We start from the raw sequence: 18,635 nt of genomic DNA, 5'->3' as shown, positions 1-18,635 counted from the left end.
CAGGAATCCCTGAAATCAAATAAAGGGAGAAGGAGTGGGTGACAGCTGGAGAAAGCCCAGCAGTGTCCCCGTGTCCCTTCAGGCTTTACAGTGTGGTGACCTTGGTGCTGAATGAGAGTTTCTGTGCTGTTAGCTCAGGGATCAGGCTGTCCGCACTTACATCTGGCCTTGTGAGGGACATGGGGAGGCAGAAGAGCTGCTCCAGCTGTTACTGACACTGGAGATGGAGGCAGCCTCCTTTTCCACAGCCCTCTGAAATCAGCTGGCTGGGAGGTTTTACTGAACACAGAATCCTAGAGTGGCCTGGAGGGGACCTTAAGTATTTTGACACAACTACTTTTCTAGAGTTTTTTTTTTTTTGTGTGATTGACTTACTTGGACTGTCTCGAGTTCAAGAGTCACATTCTGCACCCATCTGCATTTTGTGTCAATGTGAAGTCTATGCTCAGGGGTGCTGGCAGAAGGCAGCTCCAATGTTTGATAAAATTACACCTCAGTCCTTTGCAGCAGCTTGTCATTTTCCTGTTTTGTTTAATTCCTGTAACTGTCTTCATACGGAACCCTGAAGCTGCAATGTACATTTTGGGTTTGTTACAATGCTTGTTTTTGTAGCGGGAAATGTAATCCCTCAAATGCCTGTGTTTAAGAGGATGCAAATCAGCTCCCCAGCACAATGCCCTGGGAACGTTTCTTTCATGCAAAACTCGCCTAGATAAATATGGAGGGGAGGAGGGAGCGGGGAAAAGGGATTGTTCACTTCTCTAAACAACGACAATTAATTATGCTCAGTATTATGACAGATGGGTTAAGATCAAAATCTGAATCTTTCTCAATGCGGGTGAAATCCACGTTCCTATCTCGAGTTGCATCAGTCCCATTGCACGGCCTGGCCGGTGCCATGGGGCAATGCCACCATGGCTGGCACGGGCACAGCGTTGGGGACAGCAGGATGTCCCCAATGCCGTGGCTGGTGCAGGATCCCTCTGCTCTCAGCCCCGAGTGTCCCTGGATCTGCTCCGTCAGGGAAGCCCCAGCCTCCCTCTGATCCCCGGGCAGAACAAAGGTTGTTCCTTCCTGGTGTTCCCCACCCCGGGCTGCAGCAGGAAAAGGGACCCAGCAGAGCTGTAGGAAGCAGGGAAATGTGTTTAGAAGCTCACAGGGAGCAGGAAACTCCCATCTCCAGAGGAGTTTTCCTGCTGGTGGCAGTCCAGTGCTCAGCACACAATGCTGGTTTGCACTTTACCTCTGATGAATTCCTTGGAAGGCATGTCTGCACTCTCAGTTCCACCATGCACGGAGAGGGGACATCTGAGGGCACACACAGCTCATGCCACTGTGCACCTGCACAGCCAGGAGGGTTGTGAGAATAGAGAATAGCTAGAGAATAGGTGGAATCAAGGAATTATTCCCATTCTCTCCCTCCCAAGTATTTGGGGATTTCAGCTCTCCTTGTTTGTTTCCAAATAAGAGTGGTGCCCAAGGATTCTAAAAGAAAAATCTGTTCTCCAGCTCCTATTCCCAGCTGTGCTAGAGAACAACCTGGGGACAGTCACTCTGCCCCTGCTCCATCCTCCCTCCTTCCACTGGGCCATTACTTTGACACTCAATTATTCCACATTTGCAAACCCGTTCTCAAACCTTTTTTGAAAGCAAGCGATAGAAGTGCAAATTCTTATTATTGCTCTTGAAGAGCTTTTTGCAAAGCTGTTGTTAATGAGCTTGCTTAATGAGCTTTCTTAAATCTATATTTATACCCTGTATACAGCTGTATATAGATAGAGCAATGCCTAAAATATGTGTGGATTGCACACACATATGCCTGGGAAAATGAAGGGTGATTAACAGGCATCTTCTTCAGTTATACCATGCAAGTATTTATTCGTTTTTCCTTGGAAATAGGAGAGATAAAAGATCCATTCTGGAATAAAATAATTCTGTGCACATGTGCTTGATGGTTTTGTTTATAAGCCCCAAGTATATGAGTGTGTGTGTGTGTGAGACAGATGGTGTGTCTGTTTGTGAGAGATATGATGCAGGGATGAATGTCTGTAAAAATACAGGTTTCTTAAGGGCTTTCTTAAATTATTTTTTTTTTAACTGAAAGACAAAATAACAAATGCCTGCTCAGTGCATTATTTCCTGTGTCATGCTTTTTGTCAATATGACAGAGGAGTATTCCTGCAGAAGGCAAAGCTGCCCCTAAAAGTGAGGGTGCTGCCCCCAGGGCTTCGAGCTGGGCATCGTGAATTCTCTTCAAGTTGTCAAAGTCCTGGGAAGTTTTGATAAGCAAATACTTTCTGGGCTCTGCCTCTTATTGGCTGTTTCTTCACCGCCAGATTTTGACACAAATAATCTGATTGAAAAATCAGGGAGGGGAACAGGGGAAAAAAAACAGAGAGAAAAAAGGAGAAGTATCTATTTCAACTGACTGCGACCAAGTGAAAAAGTGGAAGAGGAGTCCTGAGAGAGGACGACGTCTCGCTTGTCTGGGGAGATTTCAAGGCAAATCCAGTAAAGCAAAGTCCCTCAAACAGGTGATTGATTTATTCTTTTAAACACTTTTAACTGCATTGGTTTTCTCATTTTTCTGATATGTTTTTCTAAGCTTTTTTCCTCCTCCTTCTTTGCTCATGTCTGCAAATATGTAATATATTCCATTGCCTAAGCCTCTTGTCCTGAGGGCTCCTTTGTGGTAATAGTTCACCTGACTCATTTGAATTGAACCTTTTGGAATTATGTGCCATGTGCTTCACTTTTAAACATGAAAATGGTAATAGAACAAAATATAACAGATGTGACAATGGTCTCAGGTACCTGTGTCCCAGCCAGCTCCATTAGCAGGACCTGTGGAGTTTTTTACTTTGCCATTGAGGAGAGGGAAAACCATGTTTTTCCTTTTATTTGCTCTTTTATAGGGCCAGACCTTAACATCCAGAGAGCAGCACACCTCTGCTGCCATCACGTGTGCCAGTTTTTGTAGATGACAATTCCTCTCCCATTCAGGATTTTTGCTTTGAATTCATCTTTTATTATTTTTCCACCCTTTTTGAATACAGGGTAATTAATCTAACAATTTTTTAGCATATGGAATTAGCTATTTATAGGCACTTCTCATATCACAAGATTGATTCAACACATTAATGGTTTGCAAGTTCACATTGAAATTGCATTTGTACAATAAGGAGATCTGGAATTTGGGAGATTGCACTGTATAATTCCATCCCTAAGGCAAAGTTTCCTCAAGCCAGTGGCATTCCCAACATCACAGGGAGCTATGTGAGCTTTCCAGAGAACAAGTGCTGCAATTACTGTCTAAATATATTTTTTTCTAGATGTTGCAGCTATACCAACATTTCTGTTCAACTTCTTGGACAAAATTTCCACCATAATTTGCTGCCCCTGCCATAATGTCCATTCATCCAGTTTTACCACAAGAATTAAATATGTCCTGCTCATTTTTCCAATAAAAAAGTGGCGTTTAAATTACTTGCTCCAAGTACATTCGATCTTGCAAGGATGGACTAGTGAAGAAATTATTAATTTTGTTGTAAAGAGCTGAAATTCTTTCAAATTTGACTTTAAAAAGTCAAGAGTCCATAAAACCTCTTATTTTATTTTATTTTATTTGGGTTCTTAAACCACAGATACATTGTGTTCTACTTTGTGCTTTTTTCTTCTAAAATCTTTTGAAAGAGAAACTATTTTGTATTTTTGGAAGCTTCACTTTTTCCAGGAAAAAAAAAAAAAACAAACAGAAAAAGAAGGGGGAAAAAAGCACAAAAAGGGTAATATTAAGATATAAATGTAAATAATATCAATTAAACAATGGAAAGGAAAAAGTGCTTTTTAGCCTAAAACTTTGTATGCTCATAAACTTTAAGATGTGGTGTAATGTACTACTAGTGAGTTCTAGTCTTCTAATGCCAGTTAAAATTTAATGTTTCACTGAGTGTAGCAAGAAAAAGCATTTAATCTCTACAATTAACCTTGGAAATCTGAAAACAGAATTACTTGAATTTAGAGAAAAATGAAAGTCAGCTTTAGAATGGAGCTTTCACTGCAAATTGGGTTCAGTGTGGCACAATCCTGCAAACACTGTCCCCACCAAAGGCTCCATAACCTAATCCAGTGAGAGAATGAGTTTCTAAATTCATGGAATTTATAGAATATAGAATTCATAGTTTATTTCTAAATTACATCAAGGACCAGTGCTGTGGATTTGGGAACTGAGCTGTTGTGCAGTGAAGTGAATGAGGGCTTCATGAGCAACACAGGATGTACTAAAATGAGGATCCTGGAGTCAGAAGCCACCCCTAAACTAAAAACCAAGACCACTTGCAATGTTTCAGTGTCCCATTAGAGTTTTACCTGGGATACTCTGCAAAATCATCCAAAAGCGTTGCTGAGGGTGGAGGAACTTTGAGTTTGAACATGGAAATGCTGGATCTGCTTTCAGATCCGACTGGGGAATTTATAACTGGTGAAAGAAACCCTTCCAAGGTGCTTCAGGTGAGGTACCCAAAATAGTGAAGCTGCTTTTTTCCCCTTGGCTCCTGCTGTCTTTTCCTCAAGGCACATTAGAACATTATTATACAGCTGCATGAATGGCAGGCTAATAAGAATGTCAATTTTAGCCACCTGCTGGTTTTATATCCTCTATTGAATTAATAAAAATGCCAGAACACTTCAATTTTGAATGGGCACTCTTGCCCAAGCAATAAATTCCCTTGTGCACTTACCAGTCCAGGTAGAAACAGCTGCCACAGGGGCTGAAATGAACAACAAAAAAAAAGAAAGTTTAATTTTCAGCAAAAGGTTGAAGCTAAATTCTGTCAGAAGCTTCAATAACTCTAAAATGTAGCAGGTGGCAGGGTCCACAGCACTGCTTTTCCTGGGAAATACAGTGAGCCTTTAGGAGCAGCTGATCTCTTGTACAGATAATCTGGAGTTTCGAGGAAGAACAGTCCTTTTTCCTCCCACAATCTCTGCTTGTAGCTTTCCTCTAGCCTGGCTGTGTGAATCACAAAGCCAGTCCAGTACAGTTGTTAATTAACTCTGCTTTGGGCTCCCAGTTCCTTTTTTTTCTGTAAAATGGGGTGGGGGAAGGTGACTTCCTTTTGCAACGTTCAGTCCATTGAGATGGCTGTGCTCAGTCCTTATCAGCACTCAGGATACTGCACCAAATTTGACTTTTACACAGCCTGGGGCAAACCCATCCAGAAATATTCTTTTTATTCATGGACATCTGCTTTTAGGCACCACTGGAAAAGAGGGGCTGTACTTAGTGCTGTCTGAACTTGGCATAAAACTTTGCTGGATTGTTTAAACCACCTATCTCCCATCTGATTCACCTGGCTGAGCTGCCACAGGATTCTGCAGGATTCTGCAGCCTGAGGGCAGGGAGAATTCCAGCAGGCACAGCTGCATGCAGGCTCTCCCCACTGCCACAGCTCCTCTACCCTGGAGGAAGCCCAGGGAAAGCAGGAGCTGGTTAATTCAGGCAGAGGAATCTGATGCCTGAAGTTTCCTGGTGTCAATTCCCTCATTGTGGACACAGTGCTGCCCCACCACATGGGAAAACCCCCGTGACAGGAGTGGAAATTCCAGGTTTAAAGGGTTTGGAGCAGCACTTTACCTTGGGGCAGGTTATAATGCAGGGCTGGGTCAGTGCATAGGTGGCTCAGCTGGGACTGACCAGGAGCTGAGCAGAGCTGCTGAAGGGTCACAGCCCACTGCAGAACAGCCCTGTCTTTGAGCTGCAGCTATTTCTGTGCCTGCAGCTTTCACTGGGCAGGGGCTCTTTACAGATCTTTGAATAAACCTCATTAGAGAGTTCCAGGAGAGCAAAAAGCAGCAGTGTGTGCTTCAGTGCCCCTTCCCTCAAGGGCCTGCTTATGGTCCCTCCTCGGTGCTGTTCTGTCCTTTTTCTAAAATTAAATTAAAAGTCTGCTCTTGTCCTCAGCTTTCTATTATTCATCTCAAGCTAGACGTAAATTTCTTGGAAAAAGATGAAGAAAAACAGGTGAGTCATTTCAGAAGAAAAAATTACTTGAGCCAACAAGAGTTATCCCTGAATTCATAGATGGAACAGTGGGAATCCTGGTCCAGATTTAAAAAGACAGCAGCATATCCAAAGGCAGCTGGGCTGGGGGCAGACTGGCAATCCCCCTGTCCCCAGCAGACCTGGCTGTGGCAATCCCACAGCTTTGGGCACCACTGTAAATGTGGCCCTCAGACCTTTAAACAAAACACCACTGGGCTCTGTAATTATATTTAGCATGAAGGGGCAGTACAGGCACTTCTGATCTCTGGGGAACAGACCTTTCCATCCCTGCCCGTTTGGGATTTCAGGACTGCTGTGTCCTTGGACAGACATTTCATATCATTCCTGCTTAACAGGTGCAAACTTTATGGATTTTGGAGGGTTTTCTTTAGTAAATAAGTAAGTTCCACTGAACTGCTCTCAGGAAGGAACAAAACTTAATTACAGTTTCCAGTCAACAGAGAGTCAGGACTTAAATGCTGACTTTTCAAATGAAATATAGCAAGATTTGTTTTTAGTGCCTCTATCCCAAACAATTACAAGGGAAAATGCAAATACAAATGCAAATTAAGCACCAGCTGATATTAGTGCTCACAACATTTTCCCTGTTGCCACCCTGCCTCCATCAGAGCAGTTACCAGCCCCAGGGAGTGGGCACAGGGTGGGCTGGGTTCTGGGTAGCAAAGATAACACATTAATTGCAAGAGAATTTGGTATGATTAAATTTCAGCATTTTATGTTTGTCCCTAACCCGCCTTTTCAACGGTCTGCAATATTTGAGTTGGGTCCAAAAGGTGACTTCTCACCCAGCCCTCCTGCTCTGCCTCTGCTCTCTTGTTTGTCAGCCAGAGCTCCAGCTACTCAAGCAAGAGGGAAACCCTCCACACATCACTCTGCAGGGATCTCCCTGTCTCTCTCCTATTGTTGGTGTAGTTTTATCATTGTTGTTTATATAATCATTTCACAGTAGAGCCCAGGCTGTGGTTTGGGACAGCACAAACACTCATACTTTCTCCAGTGGGGATCTCTAACCTATGGTTCCCTCTCCTGCCAGGGAGGAGAAGATCTGAAATGAAAAAATGAAAAGTCAGACAGGACTGCAAGAGACAGGTCCTGGCTTTCAACAGGTCCAGGCTTTCACCCTGCCTTCCACAGACAGTTTTGGTCTGTAACTCAGATCTCAGGTTAAGCCTGTCCCTGTTTCTTTTTCTGTAATCCTTTGCCTCAGCCTGGGGTAGGTTGTGAAGTATGATTTTTACAGGGTGCATTTAATCTGAAACAAGTGTGAATTTACTCCCCAAGCCACAGAGGTTTAGCTGGTGTTTTTCTGTGTTTCATCCCAGAAGGTGAATGGAAGATGCCACGTTCCTTTTTGGTGAAGAGCAAAAAGGCTCACACCTATCACCAGCCCCGCTGTGCGGAAGATGACCTGCCAGTCCTCCCCTGGGGTCCAGTGCCCTCTGCCTTCACTGGTGAGTGTGTCCATCTCCTGGGCTTGTAGAAACACACTGAGGTGAATCAATCATTCAGCAGGCAGCTAAGGGAGCAGGATGAGTGAGCTAAGGAGCATCCAAGGGCTTCCACACAGGGATGCCAGTGTAAGGGCAAGCTGATCCCTTTCTGTGTGTCCTTTCCCTGCATAAATCCACACTGATCCTCCCTTTGTTTCCTGCTGGGTTACTGGGGAGGTTTGAGCTGTAAGATGCTGTGTGGAGTTGGTCACAATTGCGAAAAATGACCAACTTCAGGCCACTTATAGCTGGGAAAAGAGCTTGCACTGGGTTGTCAGTGTTCTACAAACTCACAACTCTGCCACCTCCACCTCTGGTTTCCTGTGCTTACTGCCCACATTCCCTCTGGACTGCATTTTCTCTACCATCTCTTCCTGGTGTTAACACCACCCAACACAGCTCTGCCATCCCTGCTGTGCTCCCTCTGCTCCTGGTCTCCCACAGCCATCCAAGCAGTGGCAGGGCCAGAGTAATTATCTCCTCCCTTCAGGCACCATTCAAATTTTCTTTATTCAAATTTAGGATCAGTTTACCCTTTGTTCTAGCCCTGGCTATCAAATTAGAGTCTAGCCCTGAGATAAGTTTGATAAAAAAGAAAGGAGGTAACATTTTAATTTCCATTCCTGCCATCATCCTTGGGCCATTTGTTGTGTCTCTGGTGCAGTGGCAGGTTTTGACAAGAGATAAACACTGTTCCTCAGCAGATCTAGCCCATCTCCAGCAGAAAGGAGACACATTTTGCACCTCTGTGATTTTAGATTTTTACTACAAAGTTTAACAAGTGTTGGTTCGTGCCTTTAAGGGCTGGGACAAGCATGGAGAAATAAATGGGAGTGTGGGCAGGAGGAGATGAGGCTCAGTGCATAAGGACTTGCCTCCCCCCTCTGCTTCCTTACTTGGCTGTCCATAAATCCAAGTTAACAATACCCAGCTCTCTCAGGAGAGGGGTGGGGAGGTTAATAAGTTAGTGATTGTTAGTTACCCACACAAATGGAAATGGTTTTAAATAGGGAAATTATTCTTACAGACATAATTCTGGGGTTGATTTTCTCTAAGTGTATCAGGTATCAAGGATCCTATAATCTCATCCTGCCCCCTCTGCCTTGCCTGTCTCATCCTGCTTGGAATTTCCCTTCCTCAGCAATGGGCAGACCTTGAATGCTGATTGCATCACTCTGCACTTCCTCAGGGAATCGAGCATGGGCTGCTCTGTCCAGGCAGGAGTTCACACATGAGTGCAAAACTCACCTAAACAGACTCTTCTTGTAGCAGCCAGAGTGACATAACTGTGCAAGAAGTGACATAACCTTACAGCATCAAGAGTGACATAATGTGACACAACTGTGACAGTGCTCTTTACAGCCACAGGAGACAGGACACCAGAGGACATCAAGAAACAGGACCTGGGATGTGTGGTTCCAAAACAAGAGAAGGACCCACCTGAACTGAAAGAAGAGAGTGTCCCTGTCCAGTACCTGAGCAGGATGCTGCCAGGCCCTTCAGCTCAAGGTTGGCTACCCAAAACCCCAATTGCAGAAGAGGTCAGGGCTGAGCTGGTTATGGAGCCCCTAAAACTGGGCCCAGATTTTCAGTAATGAGAGTTCTTATTTTGACATCAATGGCCAAACTTGCCACAGGCAGAGCTCATCAGGAGCATTCTGTATTTCCCTTTACAGTTCTGGTCTGTACCAGGAAGAATGAAGGATTGTGCTGTTATTCCCAGTGAATGACCCTCCCCACATCAATGCAGCTCTGTGCTATGTGGGTCAAGGCAGGTGCCCACAGGGCACTTGTTCAAACACCTCATCAAGGAGGGCTAGCAGGGGGCTCAGTATTCCCTTAGCCAGAAAATTTCCATGGCATTCGGTGCCATAAAATTTCCTCAGACTGAAATCAAAGTCATGATGGGAACTTTACCTGGGGAATGGGGATTTGAATCAAGGAGAATTTACCAACTGCAACTCCCGAGGCAAGGTGGGGAGGCAAGATGGGGAACTTTTTAACAGGTGCCCAGCTTCAGGCCATGGTGTGACACTGACCTCTCCCTCTCCTTTGCAATCTCAGAGATGGCCATGCCAGGGCTGCAGATCAAGGACTGCACTAACACAGCGAGCACCCCAGCCTTTTACAAAGCTGGCTTTTCCTGGGATGCTTTCCACATGCCATACAGCTACCAGCAGATGTCTTCCAGCATGCAGTCAGCCCTGCTGGAGCACCCTGTGAGCCTCTATGGGAGCCACCTCCTGCCCAGCACCGAGCCCCCCCTGGATTACAGCCTGCATTATTCCTCAGACATGGAGACCTTCCACTGTGTCAAGTGCAACAAGGTGTGTGTTGGATGAGAACCTCTGGGATGGGGAGGGCCTGGAGGGATTTTCATGGCACACATGAAGCATGGAATGCTTCATTTGGGCACACCAAAATGTGGCTCAGAGCAGGGCCTGCAGTGAGGAGAACAAGGCAGTGGGAATGCTGCCGTTCACATGAGCTCTCACAGAGGGGAGAATGAAATAAAGAGAAGGAATTGAAAACAGAGATGGAAGTGCAGCCACCTCATGTCAGAAAGTCACAGGGATTTTGTTTTGCAGGTGTTCTCCACTCCCCATGGCCTGGAGGTCCATGTCCGAAGGTCTCACAGCGGGACCCGTCCCTTTGCCTGTGAAGTGTGTGGCAAAACCTTTGGGCACGCTGTGAGCCTGGAGCAGCACACCAACATCCACTCCCAGGTGGGTGGCATGGTTCCAGAGAACCAGCTCTGGACCTCAGCTCTTGCTTAACCCATTACAGAGGAAGTGACACTTCCTAGGTTACAAACGTGATGCTTTTCCTGTGGCACGCAGTGACAAGGGCAGGAGCTCTGAAAACTACAGGCCAGAGCTCTTGGTCTCACAAATCTCAGTCTGCCCTTCAGAATTCCTTGGAAGGCAAGGGAGGATCATTGCTACTCACTCTGCTAGAGGGTGCAGGAGTTGGGATCACAAGATGTGATCCATTTCCATAATTAACCCTCCCTGCATTCCCTTTGTGCTGCACCCAGCATTATCAGTCCACGAGCCAAGGAGATTTGCTTATCAAATCTACAACTCTCATCACTCTTCAAGCTCTGTCACATGTCTTACAGCCTCAGACATCCCATGATTTTCCTTCCCCAACAGGAAAGAAGCTTTGAGTGCAAGATGTGTGGGAAGACATTCAAACGTTCCTCCACCCTCTCCACTCACCTGCTGATCCACTCGGACACGCGGCCCTACCCCTGCCAGTACTGCGGGAAGCGCTTCCACCAGAAGTCAGACATGAAGAAGCACACCTACATCCACACAGGTGAGAAACCAAATATTCCATGAGAAAACCAAAATTCGAGCTGATGTACACTCACAGCCCCCAGACACAGGTATTAGACTGGGGGTAAGTGTGCAGAGGCACTGCAAAGTCATTATTCCACATGGAATGAGACAGCAGGAGGCTGGAGCACATCTGCCTGACAAGGAGGTGGTTATTGGCCGGCCTGTGGTGCATGTTGGGGTTGTACCCAGCTGGAGAGGACTGTCCCTGGTTCTTCCCACCCTCTGGTGCTGGATCTCACCCAGTCACATCACCAGGAGAGCTGGGCTGGCAGCACCCTGATGCCCAAGCAGGTCTGACTCTGCTAAAATGCATTTCTCTCTCTCTTTGTTCAGCTGTTAAAGTGAGGTTTTCTACCATTTTCTGTGCCCTGCAGGGGAGAAGCCCCACAAATGCCAGGTGTGTGGCAAAGCCTTCAGCCAGAGCTCCAACCTGATCACCCACAGCCGCAAGCACACGGGCTTCAAACCCTTCAGCTGCGAGCTCTGCGCCAAGGGCTTCCAGCGCAAGGTGGATCTGCGCAGGCACCGCGAGACCCAGCACAGCCTCAAGTGAGGCCTCTCTGCTGGAGCTCCACCTTCAAGACTGTCCCCAGCACCTCCATCCAGCTCATAAAGCTCCCATGGTGTCCTGTGTTCCCCTGGGGACTCACCAAGTCATCACTGGCTTTGGTGTTTGGCACCACAGGGCCTTGCACATCCCGAAGAAATCTGTGGAAGCTTTCACTTTTTGATTGCAACAGGTACCAGCCCAGATCTGACATCACCTGCTCAAGTGTAAATCCAGAGGAATTCCTCCAAGGTCACTGTTACTCTGGCTTTACACCAGGAGCAGGATTCAGGTTGTCAGGCTGCCCAGCTGGGAGGAGGGGACTCCTGGGCTGGTGGCAGCAGCAATCTGTACAAAGCTGGTGCTGTAACCATGTTCTGCTCTGATGGTTGGGAAGATAAGCCCAGGGCATGCAAATAGATTGCATTTAGTCAGCTGTGTTCAACCTGGACAGGCCTTCTGCAGAGACTTGCCCAGGCCATAAATTCTGCCAACAGACACCTTAAAGTAATTTCTTTCAGCAGAGCATTTACTGTGATCAAATGACAACTTAACTGTGCTGTATTTTTAGCTTGGAGTGGGAGGAAAATACTGAAGAAACAGCTCCTATCCCTTACAGATAACAGGGGTCTCTAAATACATTCCTCAGACACACCACACTGCAGAGATCCCAAGCAGGCTCCAGGAAGAGCCAGAGCACAGCACCAGGCACGAGCTAATGATCCCCATGCCTTGGTAGCATGGGAGAGTCTTGGAATCGGGGCTAGCATGTCCCACAATATTTCCCTGCATGCTGCACATGCCAGCTTAGAGCTGTCCTGAGCAATCCTGAGTCACTGCCTGGGCAGGAGTGACCCTGGATATCAATGTCAAGGGCCAGAGTTCTGCTTGCCAGGCTCTCTCCTCAAGGAGGAAGTGACTGAGCCTGTACATGTTGGCAGAGCATGCAAGTACCTCACAAGTATTATACAAAGAGAGCAGTGGTATTTCCTCCTTTTGCCAGGTCTAGGGGTTGAAGCAAAGCACTGGAGCAAGTAAAGAACCAGTTTCCCTCCAAGCTCTGCCAAATTCTCTCTATAATCTTTGGCAAGGCACTGCACTGGGCTTTTGTTTTTCCAACCCCTCCTGGTGGAGTGGGGCCATTCACTCAGGTTTGTGGAGTCCCCTGAGTTCTTAACAGGAAGGACAAAGTATTATTATAACATTATTATAACACAGACAAGTGTTTTCAGTTAATTGGGGCATTGTAGCAGCACGTGGCTCACTCCATAACTGCATCCCTGAACACACAGCCCTGGACGATGACACCTGTGGAAATTACCCTGGGAACAGGCTGGGGCCAATTCACTCCAGAGGCTTATGAAGGAGTGCCCATCGTGGGCAAACAAAAAATGATCCAAGTGGAAAATTCATATATTGCCAGAAGAGAACTGCCCTCAGTTCCACTGCTGTAAATCCCAAGTTATTCTCCTAAGACCTAAAATGTTCTTGTCCCTTTTATGCTGTGCCTAAGCTGTAAGTCATTAATCTGTACGTGGAAGCTCAAACCCAGAGTCTGGGCTCTGGGCTTTACTTGTACTCCTGGCTTTACTTGTACACTGTAAATATGTATTTATACTTATTCTAATGTATCTTTTTATTGCACTATACCAGACAGGGACATGTACAGGCCTGCTGGGATTTATCTGATAAATCTGTTCCTTCTTAGTAACTGGGCTAACACAGTGTATTTCATGTTCAAAATACTCATTTAAAGAATGGCTCACACCTGACTCTGGGGACACAGGCAGTGGGGATGGGGTAAAAAAAGAGAAGGGAAAGAATCTAGGATTGCTCTTTATGGTTTGAATAGGAATAAAGATGGAAATTCACATGCAGGAAAGGGCCCCATTAGAGAGATTTCATCCTGGAGACAGATTGGTTCAGAGCCAGCTCTGCAGAGCAGGAGGGCACACCAGGTACATGGAATGTGTGTCCAACAGCCAAAGCCCCCAAAAATCCCTGCTGTCCTTCCCTAGGCCATTCTGGGGAAGGTGCATAACCTGTGATGGAACTGCTCCCCAGCCCCACACACACCTCTGAACACCCACACATGCACAAGCCTTGCTCAAGGTAAAGGCACTTCAGCTTATTAAAATTACTGCCCAAAATGCAAACTGTGTTTGTTATTCCCCTTGTCCTCCACTAATCTGCAAACAGAAATATTCAAAGAGGGTGTCAGCATCTGGACTGCTCAGGAGCAAAACCTTCCAGCCCCAAACCACACAGGCACACCAGCACAGACTTCCCTGGGGACAGCAGAGGTGACTGATTCATGTAAAGCTTCCCAATTTTGGCCATTTGCAGTCAAGTGCTGGCACACATCAATTGGGAGAGTGCCTGTGACCACTCATAAAACCAAACCAGACCCCTCGTTCTCCTGAGCCTTGTGAAGAAGAGCTGCTGTATCCATTAGATTTTCATTCCAAGGTACAGAGGAGCTAAAACCCTCAATGGACAGTTGGGATCTTCTCTCCTGTGTGCTCCTACAGCTTCTCCCTCCAAACACAGCACTCATCACCCCAGTCCTGCTGTTTCCCAGGACTCCAGGGTGGGTTACTGAGCCCAGAGATTCCTGAGGAGCACCTACACTGGAGGAGGCAGTGCCAGCAGAGAACTGGTGTTGTTAACACTCAGCCTGGTGCTTGTGAGGAGCCTGGGGAGCCCATCCCAGGAGATCCAGGGACAAATTTGGCTGGATGGGCAGCAAGGGGAGGAGCACAAGGGATGGCTGCAGGCAGTGCTGCAGAGCTCAGGAGAACACAGCTGTGGCCAGAGCAGGGCAGGGGAACTTGGCTGAGCCATCCCCACAGGCACAGGCAGCACAACAGAGACACAGCCGGTGCAGGGGGGCACTGGCAAAGGCACCAGCAAGGGACAGACAGGAGGTGACAAAAGGGAGGAGAGGACAGGGAATTAACTTCCAGTGTTTTCCACTAAGACACTGCAGTTTCTTCCTCTTGAGTAATGAGTTGTCACTTTAAAATCACCTAATGCCCAAGTCCTGGCATTGCCTGAGGCCTGTGGATGCCCCTGCCTGAGGCCTATGGATGCCCCTGCTTGGGGCCTATGGATGCCCCTGCTTGGGGCCTATGGATGCCCCTGCTTGAGGCCTAGGGATGCCAGCAGCCCAAATGAAAAACAAGGCAGAGCCCCAGTGCCCCTTCTTCTCTCTCAGCCATGGGCAGACCTGCTACAAAGAGCAGGCAAAGGGCTGCCCTGATCCTTGGAGCTGCTGAATCTGCACCACGGGCACCCAAGGATGCTCAGCACCCCTCAGGACCAGGCCATGGCTGTCACCAACTCCAAACACCTGGCCTTGCTCTCCAAACATGCAAATCCTCAGTCCTGATCACTCTGGCCCAGCCCCTTTCTCACCACCTCCCCTTGCATCACAAACACTCTGGTCAGTCAGTCAAGGAAACAGATAGCAAAAAGCAAAATCTCAACTAATCTCTGTGGCTGAATAAAGAGCTGATTGTTTTTGCCTCTGAGCTGGCTCTGTATCCTGTACTTCCTCAGTCCCCTTCACAACTTCTTCCCTTTATTGCTAGGGAAAAATAAATCCTGGTCTCTGGGCTGTTTTGTTTAGCAAATGAGGGACATGCAAAGCACTAACCCCGGGCATTGTCAGGAGGAGAGAGGTGCCTCTGTGTCTTCCAGACAGCCTTGAGGCACTGAGAGCAGCAGCCCAGAAGAGCTGTGATTAAGGGTGAATTTCAGTTTGGACACATGAATCTGTCTCCCCAGTGAGGACAGAGCCAGGGGACACCTGCAGGAAGCAGAGGGTGTTCCCATTAAGCTGGAATTTATCTTCAGATTGTAATAACCTCACAGAGTGCAATCCTGGAGGAGGCAAGATCCTGAAGCCTTCTTGTGTTGGCAATTGTTAAGGAAGCCCTAAACAGAACTGCGGGGAAGGACAGGGAAGAATTAGACTCCAGTTGGATGCAGGTTCTACTGGTTAAAGTTATTTGCTGCATCTGCTTCCTTCCCACCTTAGACATCACAAGAAGGGGTTTTAAGTGAAAAAAAAGATAAGAGCAGAGTCCCTTGTCCTCACAGCACGTTGCTCCCCAGTCTCAGGTGATGGAGACACAGCAGCAGTTTAAATCCAGCCCATCAGCACAGCACACAAAAGGAAACTTGAAGGTGTGGGGACAAAAATAGCTGCATACACATTTCCTTGCACAGGGAAAACATTCCTGCCTGCAATTAAGGGCCTAACATGGGACTGGATATGGAGCTCATCCTGTAGTGTTGCTACGGAATAATTTTTTAAAAGTACATCACTAACCATTTTTTAAACATTTAATCTGCTCACAAAGCAGAGATTTCCCTCTGCTTTTCACCTGGAATAGCACATCCACTCAGAGGAGGCAACCCAGAACAGCCACACAGGAATTATTCAGGGATAGTGAATCTCTATGCTGGATGAGAGGTAAGAGAACACAGATCTCTGCAGAATTCCTGGCCCACCATCTTAAAACTAACAGTCACCATGGACACACACTCATCTTACATCTTTAAACTGAGACTTAAAATCTGCCACACATTTCCTGCACGACCTTGGGCAAGGCTTGAGTGCTGGATTTCTGAAGTTGTTCAGCACACTGTGAAGCTCTCAGATGATCTTCACCCCATCTGTGAGAGGAGGATAATCATTCTCCCTCTCCCCTTCATTTCACTTGTTTATTTCAACGGTAAGATAGTCAGGAATGAGGCTGCTCCTCCTTATCTGCCACATCCAGCACCTCACACAATGGAGCCTTGATGGGGCTGGAACGCCCAACTGTGGCAGCAATAACGAGAGATAGGAGCTGAATCCAGCAGAGCTCCCTCGCTCCAGAGCTGGCTCAGCAATCCTGCAGCAGGCACAGAGACCCAGCATTGAACCCACTAAACTCACAACCAGCAGAGGAACAGGGTGAGCGGCAACACAGGGAGGATAAACCAGACAGGAGCAATTTGACTTGTGAATAATATTGCAGGGAGAGAGACAGAGCTGGATATGAGCTGTGAACATCCCACTCAGTGCCCTCACTCTGAATGTGCTGCTTCAATCTGAGCACTCCTCAGTCTGGTCCTTGGGCTGATTTTGACCTGTGGGCCCAAGGGGGATCTGTGTTCACTGCACCAGAGAGCAGAGAGTCCTCAGGAATGGGGAAATCTGGGGCTGGGGAGGAGCTGAGCATGCACTGAGCTCAGCTTTGGTCTGATAAGTTTATCAAGCACTGCCGGCTGCTAACTGCCAGCCGGGGAAAGGAGCCTGTTAGGGAGGAGGAACAGCTCCCAGGGCAAGATAGGAGAGCCCAGGCCTTATCAGAGTGCCTGAGCCAAAGAGGGAACTGGAGAGTGAGCACTTTCCAACCACTTCATCTGAACAACAGACAGATTGGCAGGAAAGGCCTGTCAGCCCTTTGGCACCCAGGCACCAGGCAGCCCCCCATCCATGCAAGTAACCTGGCTAAGTGCAGCCTGGGAGCTGCAAATGTGAAATTTGGGACCTGAGGGAGTGCATGGGAAAGGTTTTCTTAGGGCGTTGCTGAGTGTGAGAGTCAGATTTACAACAAACAATTCTGATGCTCACTGAGTGAGCTGCTCCTGTTCAGTGCCCAGAGCAGCTTCTCCCTGTGCTGCCTCCCCTGAGGTTTGGGAGGGGGATCTTCCACTTCACAGTTCCAGCAGTCACTAAGGTTTGGTGTCCAGATAATTGCTCTGTCTCTGAAAAGTAGTAAAAACCCCTGAGTGAATAGAAGGGGGAAAATCCTGACTGTTCCCATTTGAGGTGAAAAACAAGAGCCAGCAAATACCCCTTCACATCTTCTCCTAGGGCAACAATAACTAAATCAATCCAGCTGAAGATCACACCAGGGACACCCTCCAGTGTTTGGATGAGCTCCCCTGGACCTGTGCAAGCCCCCTGTGCAAACACCTCAGCTCTGACAGGGAGGAGAATGAGAGATCCCTGCAGGGCACATCCTCTGCTTGGTTTCCCTGATGGAGCTGGGTCGTGCAGGATGAGCCAGTGTCACACCTGCAGCTTTAACACATTTCTTTAGCTTTGCTGTTATCAGGTCACTGCTGTTATCAGGTCACTGCTCATCCAGACCATATGGACAGCCCTCATCTTGCATCCCACCACCTTTGGTTCAGGCTGGTGTCCCAGGTCCTGCCTGCATCTGGGGATTTTGCTGAGATTCAAGCCCTGCCCCTGTGCTGGCAGGATGTGCTCATCCTTGGCTGCAGTGCTATCCCCTGCTCTCCATGGGAAATGAGGCAGGAAACCTTCAGGAGTAGGTCAGGAGATCTCTGCTGTGACCTACTGACTCAAAGGCTCCCTTTTTTGATAAGAAACATACCTAGGAAATGATTTCTCTCTCTTAAAGCACATATCTAAACCAGGGCTGAAGTCCTGCCTTGTATGCACCTACTTCTCTCCCTGAAGAGAGGGAGCCCAGTATCTGTAGGCATCTGAAGTTGCACCAGCTGAGTCACAGCCCTGTGGTTTCTGCACCACTCTCAGGCTGAGTTTCTCACAGCTGATTCTGCTCCAGCCCATAATCTGCATTTCTCCAGGTCATGAACAACCTCTGAGCCATTTAATTCCTCTGTGCATCAAGGGCTGCTCAGCAAGCTCCAACAGCCACATTCAGCACCAGCCAACACAACTCTGATGTTCAAGGCTTCCTCATGAAGAGCAAGGGGTTTAAAAACCCATCTCCATTGATTCTGCCTTCCTCTTGAATAATTTTAAAGCCATGGGAGTTTATCTTACATCCCAGGCTCATCTATATTAGGAGTTTTGGTGGGATTTTTAGCAGTGGTCAAGTTCACTGTTTTTTTTCTCTTTATAAAGTAGAAGTTATCTCTTGTCTCAGTTGAGGAAGGGGAAGTTGGAGATGACAGAGCATTCCTGTTCCTGAGGGCCCCATCCTGAGAGTGTGGACATGGTGGAGCATGTGTCAGTCAGACATCCCTGCCTCAGCTCCTTATTTAGATCCAGCCTGTAGCAGCTTCAAGATCTGCAGATAAGAGCAAGATAGAATTCCTGCACATGCACAGCAATGAACTGGAGTGGCATCATGAAAAACCCCACAAAAACCCATAAAGCATCAAAGTTCTGCATTGGAATCTGCCAACCTGCATTT

At 47.3% G+C, this 18,635-nt stretch overlaps 1 protein-coding gene across 2 annotated transcripts; it reads left to right on the top strand.

Annotated features, from left to right (window-relative positions):
• The first annotated feature begins 2,375 nt into the window (after positions 1 to 2,375).
• On the top strand, positions 2,376 to 14,799 carry GFI1B (growth factor independent 1B transcriptional repressor). 2 transcript variants are annotated; one of them, XM_058818314.1, is made up of 7 exons: positions 2,376 to 2,534; positions 7,387 to 7,515; positions 8,917 to 9,063; positions 9,619 to 9,881; positions 10,143 to 10,280; positions 10,710 to 10,875; positions 11,273 to 14,799. In XM_058818314.1, the coding sequence occupies exons 2-7, from the start codon at positions 7,401 to 7,403 to the stop codon at positions 11,449 to 11,451; spliced, it is 1,008 nt and encodes a 335-aa protein (XP_058674297.1). In that variant the 5' UTR covers positions 2,376 to 2,534; positions 7,387 to 7,400; the 3' UTR covers positions 11,452 to 14,799. The 2 variants fall into 2 exon arrangements, with proteins under 2 accessions (XP_058674297.1, XP_058674296.1); XM_058818313.1 differs by having other exon boundaries at positions 8,905 to 9,063.
• Positions 14,800 to 18,635: the final 3,836 nt, after the last annotated feature.

The sequence above is a fragment of the Ammospiza caudacuta genome, chromosome 21 (assembly GCF_027887145.1).
Source record: "Ammospiza caudacuta isolate bAmmCau1 chromosome 21, bAmmCau1.pri, whole genome shotgun sequence".
NCBI lineage: Eukaryota > Metazoa > Chordata > Aves > Passeriformes > Passerellidae > Ammospiza > Ammospiza caudacuta.
The sequence above is the reverse complement of the archived record's forward strand: the minus strand, read 5'-3'. Positions and strand labels throughout refer to the sequence as shown.